Source organism: Gossypium arboreum, chromosome 13 (assembly GCF_025698485.1).
Source record: "Gossypium arboreum isolate Shixiya-1 chromosome 13, ASM2569848v2, whole genome shotgun sequence".
NCBI classification, from domain to species: domain Eukaryota; kingdom Viridiplantae; phylum Streptophyta; class Magnoliopsida; order Malvales; family Malvaceae; genus Gossypium; species Gossypium arboreum.
Genome location: NC_069082.1, coordinates 111306475 through 111328830, shown reverse-complemented (window position 1 = coordinate 111328830; position 22356 = coordinate 111306475). Strand labels below are relative to the sequence as shown.

At 32.2% G+C, this 22356-nt stretch overlaps 1 protein-coding gene across 1 annotated transcript; it reads left to right on the top strand.

The window, feature by feature from the left end:
- The first annotated feature begins 18372 nt into the window (after positions 1 to 18372).
- LOC108463827 (glucose-6-phosphate/phosphate translocator 1, chloroplastic) lies at positions 18373 to 22356 on the top strand. The gene is made up of 5 exons (XM_053023815.1): positions 18373 to 19113; positions 19512 to 19737; positions 20188 to 20410; positions 21055 to 21268; positions 22011 to 22356. The coding sequence occupies exons 1-5, from the start codon at positions 18616 to 18618 to the stop codon at positions 22020 to 22022; spliced, it is 1173 nt and encodes a 390-aa protein (XP_052879775.1). The 5' UTR covers positions 18373 to 18615; the 3' UTR covers positions 22023 to 22356.

The window sequence follows — 22356 nt, the reverse complement described above, 5'->3', positions numbered from 1 at the left end:
GTACGTTTAAATATTTCCACATATATATTTAGTCTAATTTTAATTTTAACAAATCATACGTTATTTTGGTAAAAAATAAATTATATATTATATATACATTCAAATATATCTCAATTACTTTCACCAATAACAAAATATATATCTCAATTACATCCATATAAATTTTAAAACTATTCATAAGTTCTAAAAATTATCAATTAGATGCAATAATTTAATTTAATTTAATAAATATTAGTTTTAAATGTAATTATAGAAAATTAAAATAGTTAAGATAAAAATTTAAAAGTTGGTTTAAAATATTAAAATTTTGCATCAACCAATACGGACCGATATACACCTATACAAGTCGATATTAATTGCAACAGATCAGAAAACATAAAAACGACCAAAAAACACTAAAATTTTGATCAAAAAAAGGAACATAAACTATTAGATACCAGTTTAAGATTAAATTGATTTGTACCGATAGATACCGGTATGATACCCACAAGAGTTACCTAAGGTAATTTATTTTATTTTATTTTTGTTTAGTGGTGATTAATATTATTATGTGGATATCTTATTTAAATAAAACAAAAATAAAATTATTTATGAAAATTAGTTGTGCTAAATATTATTATGTGGAAGTGTTATTGTTTTAAAATTATATATATCTATTCAATTTTTTTGTACAAATATCAAAATGGGTTCATTGATTAAAGTAACTTATCACACCGCCATGATGATTAATGTGTCGATAAAAAAATTGCTACTTGCTATTCACGATTATTTTATAAATTTGCTTGCCATTATTTTTTTAATTGGCATATTTAATTAATATGGTAATTTGTTATGGACAGGGTGAGTACTGCGTCTTGAGAGCATATGTCCATGGTCCAAGCTATCAGTCGAAGAAGGTATTTTCCCGTATTTGGATGTTGTGGGATTGGGAAGGACAACATTGTTTAGGATGTTAGAGCTTAGGGTTGACTTGATATCAGTCTTGGTTGAGAGGTGGCGCCCGAAGAACCACACATTTCATTTGTCATGTGGGGAGTGCACCATCACCTTAGAAGATGTTGCATTACAACTCGAGCTCCTAGCTGATGGTGCTACGATCATGAGATCAAGTAAAATGATTGAACCTGCATTGCTTTGCTATTAGTTGCTTGGATGATCACTAGATGATGGTGCTGCTAAATTTACCAGTTTAAAATTTTATTGGCTCAAGCAAAATTTCAAAACTTTGTTGAGTAATGTCTCTAAATGGAAGAAGATATGCGTTGCTCAGGCGTACATAATGAAGCTGATAAGGGGTACTTACGATGAACTCATGTAATAATAAAATCTACCCAATGTACTTGTCTTTATGTTGGCGGGTTTTCAAGTTGTCTGTTTGTATAGTTGGGCTTCAGTAATATTAGCAACGTTGTACCATGAGCTTTATCAGGGGACAAAGCATGATACATAAGATATAGGCAGTTGCCTACTATTGCTGCAGTCCTATACACTTTACAAGATTCTATTTCTAGCATCACTAAGTCACCAACAGTATGTTTTCCTACTTGTAAATAAGTAAAAAAAAATTAAACATTAATTAAGAATTATTTTTTATGAAAATATTATCTATCAATTTTGCTTTCTTTTTAGATGCTGCACTTGTCCAGGGATTGGGAAGTCAGAAACCCTTGTTTAGAGACAAATGATTGAGGCATATGCAGGAGAGGAGGTAGACTTTTTTCAAAATAAAATATATTCATGTCATGAAATTATTTTAGTTGTGTTATTTTACTCAAGTCATGATATTAATGTTATTAATTATGTAGTTCATGTGAATGTCATATGCTGTGTTAGATGTTACAGGTGTAATTTACCAATCAGCGTACCACCATTCATACATTTAGTACATTAATGCACCCATCCTGAATTTTTCAACCGTTGAGTAGTACAATGGGGATCGGGCTCTAGGACAATTTAGATGTAAGCAATATGTTTTTAACATTCTAGATAATGACAACAATGTCCATGACATTAATAAAAGGGAAAATGATGCAAAAAATTGGACATTAGAGCATAAATAGTAGATACTAATGTGGAATGCCCAGATGGATAGGAGGCCTCGGATGGACTCTTGTATGTGGGATTTCATGCCCTTAGTCCACTACCAATGATGGTATATGGAAAACGAGTTGTCGTATTTATTTGGTGGCCACTTGATGGTAGTCCCAAGAAACATTCACCGATAGAGACATCAACAAAGTGTATCGAGTTGATCCCATTAGGGATGTTTAAACTTCGTGATAAGCCATAAAAGTAACATATTTAAATCCCATTCTTGATGTATTTTTGGATGATTTATTATTTAATTTAGTGAATTTGCTACTCCTAATCTTTTAATTTCATGTTTTATACTTAAGAAAGCATAGGGGAACAAAATGAGCGAAAATTGAACCAAAAACAGACAAAACGGGCTGATTTAGGGATCTACACAGCCAAGACCATTACCACACAGGCTGAGCACACACCCGTGTGAGCCACAGGGGCTGGCCACACGTCCATGTGGCAGCCCGTGTTGATATCGCTCCCTATTTCCTAAACACGCAGAAAAAGCCAATTTTTAGGATTTCTGAGCATTCTAAAGTCTATAAATACAAACTAGAAGAGGACCTAAGGGGACACGCAGAGCTAAACAAAGAAAAGACTCGAAGAACGCCAACAGATTCAACTCAGAAGCAAGATCTCTTTCAAAACTGAAGATCTCCATTTAATTCCTCTCGAAGATTTTGAGTTTCTTTATGTTTTGTTATTTTCCTAATTTTGAGATGTTTTCCTTCCAAAGTATGAACTAAATTCCCTAGATACCCAGGGAGGATGAAACCTAAGACGGATCTTATTATTTGGTTTTTCTGAATTACATGATAAATATTTGTTCTTGATTTCAATTATGTGTTCGTATTTCATGTTTTAATGTTTTCAAGATATTAATTCATGGTTGATGTGCTTATTCAGTTGAGAAAAAGTCCTTATTTAAGAGTAGATCTTACATAATTGAGTGGAGTTGCATGCAATCCTAGAAATCGGACAACATAAATCTACCGGATTAGAGTTAACCTAATAGGGGAATCCATAAATCGAGTTAATGTGACAATAACGGTTTTAATTAGAAAGAGATTTCAATTAATCAACCTAGAGTCAGTTGTTTTTATTCTCGAAAGAGATATTAACATAAGTTAGGGATATCTACGGATCAAGACAAGTGAATAAATCGTTTAATTCAAATTTAGAATAATAAATGAAGTCTAGATGGATTCTTTCATGGGTATTGTCTCTTTCATTAGTTTTCTTCAAATATTTTCCAACGTTTTTCTCTGTTTCATCTTAGTAATTAAGTTAGTTAAGATTAGGTTAAAATAAATCCCTTCAATTTATTCAGCTAAATAATAAAAAGATAGAAACTACTAGTACTTTTAGTCCTCGTGGATGCTATATTCCCGACTCACATAGTTATACTACCATTCGATAGGTGCACTTGCCTTTGTCGTATTTTAGTTAGTTCGTGATGTCATCACTTCGATTAAAATAGAATTAGCTGACCGAATTGATCTAATTTGATTAACCGATCTAGTTTGGTCAGAGGTCAGTTAAAGTTTTTTGGAATTTCGATTAATAGTTAATTCGGTTCAAAATCTAGTAATTAACCAAATTAACCAAATTTAATAAATAATATTATATATTATATGTATTAGGCTATTACCAGTTCGTTTAATCCAGTCAAATAAAAATTACAAATTTTTTTATCTGTTTTATACATTTTTAACAAAAAAAACATATAAATTTCGGTTAATTTGGTTAACCAACCGAATTAATCAAAATATTTTGATCGGTTAATTTTTTTGAAAAAATTTCAATTTGATTAACGGTTAAAGGATTAAAAAGTTCGGTTTGGTTAACTAATCGGTTAACCGTTTGAACACCCCTAGCTCCCATCCTTGTCAAAGACATTTGCCTTCTGCTCCAGGGCTCGAACTTGTAGCTGCCGAAAAGAATGTAGAGGATAATGATTACCCAATTCGAATACAAACACAATTGCAACATGTGTAAGATTTTCTAGGTCCATCAATATCTCAAGCTAGTTCTTATCATCGGAGTTGCGCAGCGATAGTTTTACATCGAAGTTTCAAGGCTACTCCTATCGTCTAGAGATGCCCAGTTCAAGTTCTCATTATCAACAACCGAGATTATTGATGATGGATGATATGTTTAGTTCTGTACCCCATTACTCCACACCTCCCAAGCAAACCTTTGGAACATAGGATTTTTCAAGTTGATTTGATACACTCAAGGTTCATCGATGGATGATAAGAATGCAGATTCAAGGTAGGAAAATATTGAGCTCCTAGTAGACCATCACTAACAATCCAGAGTCAACAAAAGGGCATCACAACATTTCACCCCATGAACAACTCCATCCAACCATCAATTTTGATTAATGTAAATTATGAAGTAATTGTACCCTTTTTTTCTAAAAAACTTTATTTGAATTTGTAACAAGATTTCATTTTTTCCTTTATATCAAACATAACAAGATTGGTTTTATATTAATCAAAATTTATTAACGTTTCAATTTTCCAACTTCAACCTTATTTTTCAATTACATTGATTTATGTTAGCCTTAACTGCGACAATTATCTAGAATGAAAGTTTCATTGTGGGCACTTGTTTCGACTGTGGCCAATTGTTTTGCTTAGACCGTGATTTTTTGTGATTTGTGTAACACCCCTTTACCCAACCCAATCATAGGGTCCGAGCTATATGGTGTTACATTTTTTGTCGAGGCAACTATGATCAGATTACATTCGATTTAGAACTAATAAACATTCAAATATAAGTATAAAAAGTGTTTAAAATTATACATAAACATTTCTAGGTCTTATACGAGCTTACGAAAGCTCTATTGCTAACCCGAGACAGAATAAGGACCAAATTATAAATAAATCAAAATGTCGAGTTGACGTTCCGACCTCGAGAGTTCCTCGTCGCGATGCAACATTCTGAATTAGTCTCATCACGGCGTTAAACAGTCGACATTGCGACATGATCTCTGTTTTGTAACAATGTCCAATTTGGTACCTATTTAAACATTTCCAAATACTTAACATATACATAATTGTTGGCCTTAAGATACCAAATCAACCATTCACACATATAGTGTAACAATCCAAAAGTTAATGGTGTCGAAAATGGTGATTTCGGAAATTGTTTTCAAATGATAGAGTCAAGAAATATTATTTATTAATATTTACGAGGTATTACTGATTATATTGAAGTTTTGTCAAATAATTTTGATTATTTGGAAAGTTAGACAAGGTACAAATGTATTAAAGTCATTGGTTTTGGAAATTGAGGTATTGGGACCTCATTTTCATAATCGTACTCATAAATATTTAATAAAAATATTTACAAAGTTATGTTAGAAGTGAATTTAATTTTGGTCGGTAATTTTATCAAATTAGTGTTTAATTTATGTATAAGGACTAAATTATAAAAGTGGTAAAAGTTTAATTTCCATATATTTTTTGTTAATTGGAAATAAAATAAGGATTAAAGAAGTAAATATATCCCTAGAAACTATTATGCACGGTAAATGAAACAAATATGTATTTTTATATTCTATAAAACATTAATTACTTAATTAAATTAATAAAATAAAACAAAATTGAATTAAAAGAAACTAAAAGATGATACAGTGGAATGAAAGAGAAATTTTCATTCTCTTTTCATGCGAGAACAATTCGAAGGAAAAAGAAAATGGAGAAGGACGAGTTAGTAAATTCATATAGTATTTTTTTTGGTATTGTTCAGAATTGAAGATGCTGCCATTGTTAAATAGTTGAAGTTTTTGAATGTTTATGGTATATTTTGAAACTTAGAAATGAAATAGGACTAACTTGTTAAATACATTTTGTTAGTTTTGTTTATAAGGACTAAATTGCAACAATGTAAAAATTTTCATGAAATTTCTGAAAATTATGTATTTAGAGGGCTGTGTAGTGATAAAATTGTAATTGAATTGAAAATCAAAGCTTGATTTTCAAAGATATAATAGTTCTGGTTTTAAGGACTTAATTGAATAAAATGCAAAACTTTAGGAAAATTGTTTAAAATGAAATTAAGTTTTCGTATACATATAATAAAGTGTTATAAGCTTGTTGGAATTGATAAATTTTAATGAATTATTATAGATTTGGAATTGAATCAATTGGAAGTTAATCAAGAAATAGGATAAATTACATATTAGTCCCTAATGCTTTGTGGTTACTGTTTTTCAAGTAAGTTCATATAAGACTTTATTAATTGATGGTATATTTTTGTAATAATGTTATGTTTCATAATTGAATTGTTATTATATAGTGTTTTGACATAAATAAATAAATAAAGATCAAATTGAAAAATATGAGATATCTATATGTGAAATAGATATTGACTAGGTAACAATTGATTAATGGTATGAAGTAACTATATATAGTTTAATTGATGGAATTAACTTTTTGGTGAAATGTTGATCCTCATGATGGAGAACTAAACAGTTTAGAATGGAATATAGTGTATTTTGATGCAAGTAAGGGAAAGACAAAGTTGTCGACGAATAGTTCAGAGTATATGGTTTGTGTTTCTATAACCACAACTACTCGTAATTGTTGCATATTGAATTATTTATGCATGGTAAGAACATAAGGTGAGACACTTTATGATCGTGAGATGTACTGGATTGATTTGAATTGATTTATGTTCATGTGGGTTTAATTGAACAAACGTGAAGTACGTGTATATTTATATAAATAAGAAATTGATTACATGTTGATGTTGGATGAGTCCTTAAAGTTCAAGTGATTGAATGAGCTACAAGAGATGCGAAATTGATCTTGATATGGCAAATGGTTAGTAATTGGAAAGTGAAATAGAAGGTGTCATTTTATAAATTTAAATATCAAATTATAAGTGAAGTTATAATCATGTTTAGATATTGCTAAATTATATTTGCTTTTATTCAAGAATATTAGAAATGGTTAGATGACATTAAACTGCATAACATCATGCATTTTTAACTTATGTTACTAAAATGTCTTATGTTATGTTCTTTGGATTATTGAAATACCACTAAATTATACTCAGTGTACGATTTTGTTTTTCGTGTACAGGTTAGGTACTTTACATCTCGATCATCGACTCAGCATCCAACGATAATCCCGGACTCAAGAGTTGGTGATAGTCTAATTTGGGCCATGGCATGTACCTAAAGACTCATTGATTTAACAATGCTTAACCTTGATCTTGTTGGCATTTTGAGAACTCAGTTTTTATGCTTATATATATAAATGATGGCAATGTTATCTGGTTGGATTTGGTTGGTGTTTTGCTTATAAATTAATAAGGTAATATGCATGAAATGAGTTGGTAAGAAAATGATATGTAATTGCTAGGTTGAATGGTTTTAGTATGGTGTTTGAAATGGTCAAAGGAGGTTACTAGGTTAATTGCTTTGAGGTGCCTTGGAAGGCATATTGGACTTGCTGAATATGAATCTATATTTGAATTTGAATTGTTAGAATGAGTTTTTTTTTTTTAAGGTTTGTATATGGTTGATTTTGGTTTGGCTTGGGATGGCTTGGTACTCAAGAAATGTATGAATATTTGTCTTGTTTTAGAAGCCATTTTAGGTGCACATGGCCTGGAACTCGGGCTATCACACAGTCATGTGCTACACATGGCTTCCTCACGCGGTCGTATGTCTTATTAATTTTTAGTGCAAGTTTTTCCACACAGCTGTGTGTCTCTTGTTTCAAAATTTTCTCATTTTTTTGTTTTTAATTCAAATTAAACCATGTTCAATCTTTAGTTTCTTTTCAGCTTCTATATAGTCAATATTTACCTAAAATGGGTTTAAATAAAGTAATTATGCATGCACGTATGTGATTATTTAATAATTAATTGTGATTTGGATTATAAATTGGTTGTAATTGTGTGGTATTTGTTCATAGCACTCTATTGCTCGGGTTTGGCAACCGGACTAGGTGACAGGGGTTACATATTGACATGTTCAATATACAATTTTCTAAGCCATTAACACTTACTCCATGGACAATCATTAACTATTTCATTATATTCATATCATTATAATCCAATTTGACCATTTCTCAAACCTTATACAAAATAAGCTTAGGTACATGTCGTAAACTAAATGAAAGAGAACTTTACTGGAATCACTTCTCGGATGCTGGAATTACTTCTTGAGATCTTAAGATGCACCTATACCTACGCACGAGAAAAACAACCATACGTTGAGTGATAATGCTTAGTGGTATTTCCATGATTCAAGTCAATATAACGTAAGTTACAATCATTTGCATACAATTACTCTAAATTTTAATGTCAACCAATATATATTAAATTCATGCCATGTAACACCCCTCACATGTATTTAATGCCGAAATAGGGTTACGGAGCATTACCAGACTAGAAACACATATAACTATACTATTTTCATACACTCGATTAAATCATACAATCAACATTCAATTCCAATCAATTTGTCCCATATAATAGCCTACGAGACCTTAAACATGATTTAGAAGTGGTTTGGGACTAAACGGATATCATATGAAAATTTTAGAAACTTAGGAAAAATTTCAAACATAAAAGGACCACACGCCCGTGTGAACAAGCCGTATGCCTCACACGGCTAGTAGACACGCCCGTGTCTTAGACCGTGTGGAAACAGGGCATACATACTAACTTGCATCACACGACTGAAGACACGCCTATGTGCCAGGCTATGTGAAAACTGTAGGGTATACTAACTTATGCAACACGGCCAAGTCACACGCCCGTGTGCTAGGCTGTGTGCCAATTAGGGGGTATACTGACTTGTACTGCACGGCCAGTCACACGTCCGTGTGTGAGACCGTGTGGAGCATACTGACTTCATTTTAATTCAAGACCAGGGGACACACGACCGTGTAACATGACCGTGTGTCACACATGGCCGAGACACACACCCATATCTCTGCTCGTGTGGACAAAAATAGGCAATTTGCGAAGCCATTTTGCCACCATATTTTCACTTACATGCACAAGCATAAAATTTCATCAATTCATAACTCAATAGGCAGTCGATCCAATACATTTTATACATATATGATACAACATAGTATTCAAATACCTAATTAACATCATGCATTTTCCAATCATATGCTAACCATATATCAAGATAACATTTGCATAATTCCATTCCATCTACTACTTATCAAACATGCCATAATTGAACACTTATATACAACCATAACATTATACCAAATTTAGCCAAATCACATGGCTTAAACTTATACCATAAAATGTACTAAAAATTCATTATCTCAAGTAACCATACTTATCATCTTTAATACTAGCCTATACATTCCATATTTACATATATTCACAATTTCAAAAGTACTAATCGGCAACTGGATAATGTGATGCGTAACTCTGACTTATTCGAAACAAGCGAGCTATCGAACCTCTATAAAACATGGAAAAAGAAATAGAGTAAGCTTTAAAGCTTAGTAAGCCCGTATAATTCAGAATTAAACTTACCATTTATAGAATTAAGGTAATAAATAAGGTATACTTAATTCAATTTCCAAATGCCTAAACACAAACATTCATCAACAAGTTAGCCATATAAGTACATGTAACCATCCATTATTTCAATTCAATACTCAATACATTGCATTAGACCAAATTCATATATCATGTACAACATTAGTAACATTTCATTCTCCATCATATAAACAATAACCCATTTGCAAACAATAGCTCATCCATATAAACAGTCTTTCATCCATATAAACAGTATTTATGCCCTTTAAACCTATTAAAATATCGAGGGATACTCGGGTAATATACATTATGTATAAATTAGTAATCCGTCAATTCATTATTATTTTCTACTCTTTAGAGCTATGAACAGTAAGCTCCTCCTGAGCCGATGGACGGTAAGCTCTATTGAGATAAAATCATAAGTTTTGACGAGCTGAAAACAATAAGCTTTTATAAGCTGAAAACAGTAAGCTTTTATAAGCTGAAACAGTAAGCTCCAATCAGCTAAAAACAGTAAGCTCTTATGAGCTGATATGTCGGTAAGCTCATTCGAGCTGTGGTGCATCCGCAACACATGCAAGATCTCGACCAAAACGGTAACCCTAGTGACATGTCACTCGTATCTTACAAATTCTTGCAGTTCAAACGGGGCTTCAGAAAGAATTAAACTATATTGATAAGGCATTCACATTCCAAGTATATCAACTATTCAATTATACATTTTCATTACAATTATTTCAAGTATTTAAAAGTTCGATTTTAATTATACGAACTTACCTCGTATAGCTCGGATAGCAAATATCTGCTATTCGTCCACTTTCTTTTTCCCCGATCTAATCCCGATCTCAGCTTATCTTGACCTATATATTATCAAATTCAGTAAATTAAGTATTCAATCTATTCAATTTAGCCCATAATTCATATTTTGGAAAATTTACACATTTGCCCCTAAACTTTCACCCTTTTTACAATTTAGCCCTTATCACATAAAATTGCAAATTCATGCAATTTAGTACAACCCAAGCTTAGCCGAATTTTAATAGAGTCCTTAGCAGCCCATATCTTTTATTATTCATACTTTTACCCACCTAATTTTATAATTTCTTAATTTCATCCCTTTTTGACATTTTTGTCAAAAATCGCTTTACAAAACTAGTTTAACTATCAATAAATCTTCATAATCTATCATTAACCATCAAATTACTCAAGCATTCAACAATGGTAATATGTTAAATCTTTAACCATTTTGAAATCTAAGGTACGGGCTAGCTAGAATACGAAGCAACGATTACAAAAACATAGAAATCATTAAAAACCGAGCAAAAATCGTACCTTAATCAAGGATCTAAATGGCCGAATGTTCAAGCTTGTTTAATGGCTTTCTCAAGCCCTAATTTCGGCAAGAATATGATTATAATTAATCAAAATTTTTATGTTTTATTATTAACATTATTTACCAATTTACTAAATTAACCTTTAAAATTATTATAATTTACACCATTTGCCATGCTATCATCATCCACTAACCCATAAATGGCCTATTTACCACTTAAGGGCCATTACTTTAATGTTATATAGCTATTTGACACTTTTAGCTAATATAACACAAGTTTTACGCTTTATACGATTTAGTCCTTTTTACTGAATTAAGCATTCAAACAGTAAAATTTCTTTACGAAACTTTCACACAATAATTCTATCATACTGTAAACCTTATTAAAATAATAAAATAAATATTTTGACCTCATATTTGTGGTCCCAAAACCACTATTTCGATTTGACTCAAAAACGGGCTATTACATGCCAAATCTCAATTAATGTATTAACATATATGTACATATATAAATATGCCACTAAAGTACCAAATACATCATTGAACTATCTAAACATTACTTCAATTAACAAAGTTAAATAAACTTATCACACCAATATATCATTAATATACAACAATTAAATTGATACTGAATCATAGAAATATAAGTCGAAAGCTAGTGTCACTCATTGTTAGCTTTCACTTTTCCTTTCCCTCTCGACGGTCTTGCGTCGTCTTTAGATACGAGTAACAATTTTAAAATGACACAATATCAAATCACTTTCAAATACAAATTCATACATATTTCTCAATTTATTCAATTTAGTCTCTAAAACTGGGACAAACGTAATTTTTTATCTAAAGCTTCGAATTAAAATCTAATTTCACATATATCCATTAGGGACCCCCTACTTTCCATTCCTATTGAAATTTCATAATTTTTTTAAATTTTATTCAATTTGGTCCCTAATGTGTGAGAGTAATAATTAAACTTTACAATTTAGTCATTTTCATAATCTAAGCTTAATTTCTATCAATTCGACACCTAATTCTTCAAGAAATCAACAATGAGAACTTTTTAATACTTTAACAGTTTACAAATTGGTACATAGGCTAACTAAATCAAGCTCACATGACCTCAAGTCTATAAAAGTTACAAGAAAATGACTTGATTGCACTTACCAATTAAATGGCCAAACACTACAGTTTTGAAAGCTTCTCTTTAGGTTGTTTTCTTTCTTTTTGGACGGTGGATGAATGAAATGAAGGAGATGATATTATTTTCTCCACTAAATTTAATTTATATAGTTTATTAAAATTAAATAATTTGTTTTAATTAAATATAATCAAGTTTTACTTAACTAATTATAATGTTAATTAAGTTTAAAGGAATCATTATTATTGTCCACTAGCCATAAGAGAAAAATGGTTTAATAACCATTTTAGTTCTTTGGGTAACTACTATTTAAGTCCTCAAGCCATTTCCTGATTAAAAAATCTATAGTGATTCGAATTTTACAATTTAGTCCCTAGGCCTTAATTAACTATAACTTCGGTTAAATTACTTAACCAAATTTTAATTCATCTATACACTAATCTCATAAATATCCCTATTTAATATTTACCAGCTCAATTTATAGAAATGGGTCTTAGAACTGCATTTTTCATCACCATTAGAAACTGGGTCATTACAATTTGATATGTCAAATTAGGTTCTCAAACACTTGATGAGTTTGTTCTCCGAAAATATAAAATTATTCTCAATGTTTTTTGTTGATTTTTAGTTTTAGTGTTAATGATAACCTTTTCTTATGCTTTACTCCTTTTAAAACCAAAATTGGCAAAACTATGTCATTAGGAGTTTAATGGTTAATTTGAGTTTATGTAGGAAAATGTCTATGGCCAAACCTTGAGGAAAACATCAACTATCATGGGTATTGCGACACTGAATCTAGGACATTGTGACACTCAATCTTAATCACCTCAGGGGAGCAAAACTTCAATGCAAAACCAATCTAGAGCAGTCTGTCGAAGGTGTTGCGACATTAAGTGCACTTGTGGCGACACCGAGCCCCAATGTATCAACTACAAGCCTTCGAGGTCATGACTCCAAGCTGATGGTTGTAGTGAAGGAGCCCTTAGCCACTATCACGAATATCGCGACACTAGTTAGGCTATGTAGCGATATCAAGAACCCCTAAGCCAAGATTGTTCCTAATATCGAAGATGTCGTAACACCCAAGCTTTAGTGTCATGACACTAACAGGGTGAAAATACTGAAATAGAAATTTTGTGTCCAACATCCACTCAAGTCAATTCCTTATCTCCAAAAGTGTTTTTGTTAAATATTAAAGTTGTAATATAGTATTAAAGGCTACTAGATGTCAAACATAAAAGAGGCTTTTTGTTATCATCTTTTTGGTTCTCTATTTTGTTCTTTTCACCATTTTAGTTTTCTCGGTTTTTCTTTTCTTAGCTTAGTTATTTAGTAGTTGTTAGTTTTTTCGCTTTTACTATAGTGTTGGTTTTCTTGCACTTAGATACAAACCTTTCTTTTGTTATTTTAAATTCTCTTTAAAGTATTCAATATATTTCTTCTTTGTGAACTTTCAAGAGTGTAAAAATATCATCTTTAGTTGTTCTTGCTTCACTTTTCTTATTGCTATCGTCCTTAACAAAGACTCTTTAAAGAGTCATTAAGAACCTTTTATCTTTGCCTTTTTATATTTTTTTATGACTCATCTAAGCATGAAATGGACTGATATTTGTATGTTGATGATGAATAGACACTAAATCTTATGTGGTTGGTTGATTAAAATTTTTTATGGTTAATCTTTGGTTCAAGGACTAAATCATAAAAATTAGATTAAATTAAATAGACTTCAAAACCTAGAATTGACGCCTCTAGGTGAACATTTAAAAAGGTGAGATCGAGAGAAGAACCTATTACAAACCAATTTAATTGTCCTGATTTAGTTTAGTGAGGTTGAGAGATAAACCAGACTAAATCGGCTAATTGGGTAAAATGGTAACTGAAAGGTAAAATTGGACCAATTAGGAGTTAAAGCAATTTAGATCCCTAATTCGACCACTTTATCTCATTGAAATGATATTTGTGCATTTTTGTATGTTATTTAACTTAGTCCTCCTATTCAGCGTTTATACGTTGTGGAGCGATCAGATCGCAATGTTTGGGTTTACCATTCTCCCTCAAGCCTATGTCATTTTGAATCCTTTTGGTCTACGGTCGACCTTTGGGTATTCTACTTAGCCTCGGGTTTGAGAGCAACTTGAATGTAGGCCGAGGCATTTCCCAAGTCAAGACATCCCTAAATGTGGGAACTTGTTTCCCCAAATATGTAATATGTGTTCCAATCTATACACCTCATCAACATATTGCATAAAATTTACTGTGGTCTATGGATATGCTACAATTATGTGTACAATGGGTACCAAAAAGTCTAGAACCTCTCGTAGTCGTACTGCCTATTTTGGAAATCAACTCCGTAGAACCTGGCTGAGATACCTGCTCAATGGCCAACAAACTTTTTCACCTAAAAAATTTCCAACTGCTAGGAATATAGTTTTATGAACATCGACCTCTCTCTCTATGTGTTGACCACTATCGCCTTCCTAAGCTCATTGAAGTGAATGTGTCCTACCTCCATCTACTTTGCTTATTTCCCCCCTTCTTGGCATCAAGGTTGCTAGCATGTAGAACATATTTGGGAAAATAGCTAAAATGAACAAATGTCGTGTACACTTCAAAATGACATTAACAAACTCTGCAAGGTTGGTAGTCCTATGTCCATAACGAGACCTATCATCGAAACATTGACCAATCAATACGGCCTTATGCTACTGAACCAGTCTACATATCATGGTTCATGTCAACCTAAAGCCTCATCATTCTCTATCTAAAATGGTGTTCTTCCAGCTTGTACCCTGTGTACATATTTCCATAAGATATTTTATCATTTCTTTGAGATTTTAAATGTATTCAAAAGATAAAAAAATATATATATGGTTGTTGAATGACACATATTCATGACTTGTTTACACCAATCTACATTCCTAAAGTCCCTATGAAAGTTAACCACAATATGGCGAATGTAGTACACAGATCTTCACGAAACTTCGAAACACCTAATCGTCGCAATTAGCCCTTTTGATCAATGGGAAGTATTGGTAATGCTATCTATCCTAACAACATGCCTTCATAAGTTCGTCAAGAAAATTTGTCACGATTTTATGTTCTCACTCTCCACAATGACTAACATTATTGATAGTACGTTCTGGTTACCATCTTATGTAATCACAGTAAAAAGAATTTTTGTATATTTCTCATATAGTCAAGTTTCATCAATTTGCATAAGCTGCTTACAGTGAGGAAAGACCCTAACGCGTGGATCAAATGTCCAGAACAAACGGTTGAAAATTCTTTTCCCTAGATCTAGCTGGTTATCCTGTGCATAAGCAGGCAGTATCTATAAATCAACCACAGTCCTTGGCACATACTCTTGTATCATGGCTAACCACCTCTGAAGTTCATTTACAACACATCTCAATCACCATACAATTATTTCATCACCATTTTTAGCCCATTATGCTTTCTTATATGACACTTTGTAATTAAATCGAGATTACATGTCAGTAATCAAGACCGGTACAGGAATGATGAGCATGTGTTTCACTAGTGACATGATGTAGTTACAAACTAATTTCATCCTTACAGTAGTGCATGTATTAGGCCCTACATATTTTCGAATCTTCCACAGTTGTGACCTTTGCATCAATGTATCTCATACCTGCTAGTTATAAACTTCTGCAAACCCCCAACACTCCCAAATATAGAAAGTCAATTTAGATATAATAACTTTGTAGTTCACCGGCACTTTCATGCTGTACTTCTTTATGGCAGCTACACATCCCTCCTTATTTGGGAATTGTTGACCTATAACCAACTCTTCCAATTCGGTACCTAACACTAACCTGTGGGAAGGTAGTATATCTGGGTATTCTAGAAACTTAGATACATGCGCAGCATTGGGATATACGTTTAGCATATGAGCTAAAGAATCATTCCATATAACAATGCCATGAGTCGAATTCCCGAGTAGAGAGGCGTATACATTATCTGTTGGATTTAATGCTCTAAGTGTACTATTTTCATCTAAGTAAACTAGTATTTTTTTCGAACAGATTGGTTAATAAAATTATTCATGAATTACAGTAATACTTTGTATATTGTCCTCGCGTGGTTTTTACATGTAAACCAAAATAGAAGCAGATATTAGTTCACTGGTTGTCTAATATTTAACTAATACTAAGCGGTATTACGTGGTTGGATCATAATACAGAAAGACAACTTATATAATAGACAAAGCTAAACATGTCTAGTCTAATCGAAAATGATCAAACTGGTTGAAAGACTAATATGTCGTCTATCAAGTCCAATTAGGGAGATGCCTTATCTTAGACATTGGAGCGAATGACTCCCAGAAGATAGAGAGGTAGATGTGACTGACTGAACTGACAATACATCGAACTAGACCCAAGAAGAATAGATCCTAAATTTGTTTATGATTTATTCACTTGTGATGTCCATAGTGTGACATACCTTAATCCTAAGTGGATAACAGACTATGTATGCATGACTCGTATACTTTGATGTAAGTAAAAGCCTGTGTTTAAATAGATAAGGAACCGGAAGCTAGTGCATTGGATATATGTCATTCACAACAATGGAATTTATAGCCTGAGACATGGGTAAACGATATTTTCTCATTGGCATTACATGGTTGATGAAAAGTAAACGTGGCCATGAGTCATTCATATTTGTAATGAATAACTTTATTACTATTGGATAGGAATTGACTTTTTATGAAAGAAGATATAATGGTTACCATGAGATAAAATAGGATCATGTTGGGAGAATGAATATTATCCCAAAGAGATTAAGAATATCCTATAATGGGAACACACTTATGACAAGGTCATTGGATAAGAAATGATCAAGTTGCTTTCATACTGGTATGTCGTTAGGGAGAGCTCAGTCACAATACTATAATGGATTAACTTCGTGACTAAATGAGTTTATAATTAATAGGTGAAAAGCTGGAACTTAATTGTAAATCATTTGAGCCCTAATCGCATATGTCCAATCAGTCCCTTCACTAGCTCGTTGAAACCAGAAATGAATTGCATATTGAATCAAATGAATAGAAATGGAGAAAATAGAGAAATAGGAAACATTTGGAAATGATTATGTTTTTCTCCAAAATAAAAATAAAAATGGAGAAATGGAATCATTGGGAAATGAATGTGGTTTTTTCTAAAATGAAAATGACCTGTAAATGAATTTATGTTTTTTGAATTAAATGAAGTTCAAAAATATAAATAAATCATTTGGTCATAATAAACCCGTTGAATGTAGAAATGTTAAATATATTTTTCATAAATTCTTTTACGATAAAGTCGTCATGATTTTAACGAAATTAAAATTGAGTTTAGAAAATTATTTAATTAAAAATATTGAAATGTTTATTTTGGGAAATAGAAAAATATATATAGGGTTTGATTGAATTATAAAATCTTGAGTTAAAAATTTAAGAAGCATTTTTAATTGGATCGATATGGAAGAGGCCTAAAAGTGACGATACTATTTAAAAATATTTTTCCACTTAGAATGATTGTCAAATGGTGAGATTTTTAAGGTGATGCCGCCAAACACTTTTCCACAATATAAAACATATTCAATGTATTTTGTTTTTATAAATTTTTTTATTTAGGTAAAATACCTTTAATCAGTTTAATGTATTTTCATAAAACTGAAAAAATAAATAGATTTTTTTCAGAACGCATGAGATATATGTACATTTCTTATGTTTTTATTATTAAGATAAATTGATTTTTTATAAAAAAAAGCAACAAATTTTGACAGAAATCAAAGTTGTTGGATTTGAGTGGGTAGTTGGTTGGCACTTTTGAAGCAATCAAGGTTATTGGATCTAACACAAATTACCACTCCCTTTCAAACATCAACATAAAAAATATAGTCTAAAATAATTAAAATTAAACACGCTTTTGGATGTTAGCATTCAAATACATATTTCACTTATAAATCATCATCATTATATTTTATTGATATAATAATAAGTTATAATTTTTTTAAAAAATTTAACCATGTTAAAATTAATTAATATTAAAATAAAAAACACTCAATACTTTTATAAAAATAAAGAAATTTTGATTTGCCTAGAAAATGAAGAATTTGAAAATAAAAATTTAAAAACTATAATATCTTAAATTAAATTTTAAAATTTATATAAATATAATCAGAAAATTTAAATATTTAGAATTTATATAAAATAATATTTAATTATTATAATACAATCAAAATCATATAAAATTAAATAAAAGTTATTGACATATTAAAGTGTAAATAAAATAAAGTCATGTATATATAAATAAGAGAGGTGTGATTTCACATGAATTAAATCACAAAGTTTGTTTTAGCGTAAAGTTGGGTTGTGGACTGAGATTTGAGGGTATTTTTTTCAACTTTTTACCGCTTATAGTCTTTATTGGCCTCTATACCTTTCTTTCTGTTTGATTTTTTGTTTGTAGTTTTGAATTTTTTTCCTCAAAGTATTCATCTTGATCGTGATTCACCAAATACCAGAAACATGAGTTTTAGTCTAAAGCAATCCGCTTTAGCTGCATGCAGTGATGTTTCAAATTCAGTTCTCCAGCGAAGATCACTTCCTTGCAGATCTTCAATTTTACCTCCTTTGGTTTTCCAAAACAATTCGAAAAGAACAAATCTTTCACTGTCAAAGCCTTTGCATGTTTCCGCTGTTGAGATTATTGGGAAGGATAAAGAACCCGTGATCAAGTGCAGGGCTTATGAAGCTGATAAGTCCCAGCCTATTCAGGCTGCAGCTCAGGAAGTGAAATCAGAAGCTGCAAAAAGGGTGAAAATTGGGATTTATTTTGCAACTTGGTGGGCTTTAAATGTTGTTTTCAATATTTATAACAAGAAGGTTTTGAATGCTTACCCTTACCCTTGGTTGACTTCAACTTTGTCCCTTGCCTGTGGATCTTTGATGATGTTGATTTCATGGGCTACAAGGATTGCTGAGGCGCCTAAAACAGATTTTGAGTTTTGGAAGACTTTGTTTCCGGTAAGGGTTTTCTTTTTCCGATATTGTGTTTGGTTGGTGAGAAAGTGGAGAAAATAGTAGAAACTAGAAATTTGTTCATTGCTTGTCTAAGATTTTAATATTTCTGAATTTTTTTGCTAGGATCATGTGTTTTTATGATATTTGGACGGTAGGAGGAAAAAGTTAAAAAGAACCACAGATTTGTCTCTTGTTTCAGTTTTAAGAAAACTACAGTTTGTCTGATTGCAGAGAAAATGAAATTAAAATTTGGTTTTATCTTGTCTTATATTAAATTTGAAGAAGAAAATATTGATAAATTTTCAAAAAAAAATTAGAATTTGACTTCACAGCCTGAGACTATGAATCACAAGTTTTACTGAAATTTTCAACTTTTTTTCTTGTTGATTTTTTTTTCCTAGGTTGCTGTGGCACATACCATTGGGCATGTAGCAGCAACTGTGAGTATGTCTAAGGTTGCAGTTTCATTCACTCACATAATCAAGAGTGGTGAGCCAGCATTCAGTGTCCTGGTTTCTAGTCTCTTGCTTGGAGAGAGCTTCCCTCCTGCGGTTTACCTCTCCCTTGTTCCCATCATTGGTGGTTGCGCTCTTGCTGCCGTAACTGAACTCAACTTTAATATGACCGGTAATTTGAAAGCTATAATCTCTTTGATATGGATATTGATTTTTTACTTTGATGTTTTAATCCTCATTGAAGCTGTTGTTGAATTGTTTCTTTTATGTTTTAATCCTCTCTAACTGGGTGCTTTATGACGTCAATGCCCCATTATTTGAAATTGAGCTCACTAAGCCACTCTTTTTTGGCAAACTTTTGGTGTTACCCCAGTTTTCTTAACATCCAAACCTGAAAAGGCTTAACATGTGGCCACCATCATTTCCCCTTCATGTGTGTTTTTTTCTAGCATGTTTTAGTAACCATGGTCTTGTTTTCAGCTGGTAATGTGCATTTAGTATTTCGGACATATATGTTGCTTTAGGATTCTGACTGACTGAGGTTGAGGTTGTGCATATAATCAATTTGCTTTGAAGGCTTTATCATTGGAGTATGGACTCGGTTGATCTCTGTGTATTTCAGGTTTTATGGGAGCTATGATATCAAACTTGGCATTTGTCTTCCGTAATATATTCTCCAAGAAGGGCATGAAAGGAAACTCCGTTAGTGGGATGAACTACTATGCTTGTCTATCTATGTTGTCTCTTGTAATACTCACACCTTTCGCGATTGCTGTAGAAGGACCGCAGATGTGGGCAGCAGGATGGGAAAAGGCCTTATCCCAAATTGGACCACAGTTCATCTGGTAATAACTTAACAGAGTACTAAATCTCAATTTCTTGTTCTGTTTCTTTCCATTCAATGTTTTCTGCATTTACTTTATGACCCAGGTAAACACTTTGAAGGCATTTGAAGAACTTATTGGAACTTGTCACATTATGCTTATACTAAAATGAATAACATAGGAGTCCTATCACCTGTTTGACAGCTGAAGAAGATATTGGAAATATTGAAATCTCTGTATCATATAATGGAAAGCAATTAAATACACCGTTTGTAATACATACCCACATCTGACACTCACAAAGTAACATAGCTTATTTGTTCCATTGGGTTAATGCTTACTGGATAGTATATAACATGCCTCAAGACCTGCACATAGCTTGAAGCCTTGAACCGCCTGGTAGCAATCACTTAAGAGTTACAGTGAAGATATCATATATGCACCTCTAACAGGAACGTTAGACTGTACACTACCCATCTTATCACAATTCAGGTTTTTGTACTACAATGTTTGTGTTGGAATTTCAAAACCACGTTTCTTTTCTTATATAAATTTTGAATCGTTAGATACTCTTTATGGACATGAAATCTAACAGTGTTGTTTTATGATATTTTTACTTGCTGTTTTCTAACAATCGTTTTTGCGAATTTTATCGTATTTGAAAGGTGGGTGGCGGCCCAAAGTATTTTCTATCATCTCTACAATCAAGTCTCGTACATGTCCCTCGATCAGATCTCTCCCTTGACATTTAGCATCGGCAACACCATGAAACGTATATCTGTTATAGTCTCATCCATCATCATCTTCCACACGCCTGTCCAACCTGTCAATGCTGTCGGAGCTGCTATTGCTATCCTTGGAACCTTCTTGTATTCTCAGGTTAGTGATCCTGTAATTCACGAACAGACTTTATGCATTTCTGACTGTCAGACCTGTCGGACTGTTACAGATTACCCAACTAGATATATGAACAAGCACTATTTTTCTAGGTTGTTCACATATGACTTGCATGTTTGTTTTTGGATGATATTTCCATAGTGATAAGGTCTATAGCATATCATGTGACGTCTACATGTCAAAATCGGATATTTTGGAGCTCTAGCAATTGACCATTTCTAAGAGATAAAAAGGGTATGTGCTCATTGAAATTTTGAAATTTAGTGTTAATTAGCTGCTTATTGTGTAACCTTAAAGATTTGTTGTTTTGGCCTATGTGACTGACCTAATTCTTAAATATCGTACGGTTTGGTGTCTTGATTGGTTTGTTGGACCATCAGTTTAACACCTACTTGGTGCCTCCTACTAGATTTTGGTGGTAGATGGATTATAATCCATGGATGTTGACACTGAGGTGGGCCGGCACTAGCTGCCAATATGACAGGTGACATCTTAGGTAGTAAGGTGGCTTTAGTGAAACCCCAGTTGAACCATGCGTCTACCTAACCAAAGGCATCTAATGGGATCATGAGATGGTTTATTCCTTGTACATTAAGTCAAAGATGCTTTAGATCAGAATACAATATTTCATTCTAAATAATTTGAGAATATGCTTGGTTTCCTCTCCTTATACCGAGAATGATTGATTGCCGTTACCTCTAAACACATGCGATCTCTTTTGCAGGCAAAGGCATGAGAAAACTGGGGGGGGGGGGGGGGCTTTCAAATTTCGAAACATCGTGATAACTGTGGAAGCTCGGATTAGTTACTGGCTTTCGGGATCAATGATTGCTGGATTTTGGTGTTACCAGCTTGTCATATTGTAGATATCTATAATAAGGGGGGTGATTATAAATAATGTCATACAGTGGATTTAGGCATGTTTCTTTTTAATCTATATAGTTGCTGTGGATCCGTTTTGAGTAAAGAGGGGCTTAATGTTGTGAGCCTTTTTTTATGTCAGCAAGACATGAACAAGAGCTAAGGACAGTGTATTTCTTGATAAAAAATTATGGTGTTATTTTTAACTA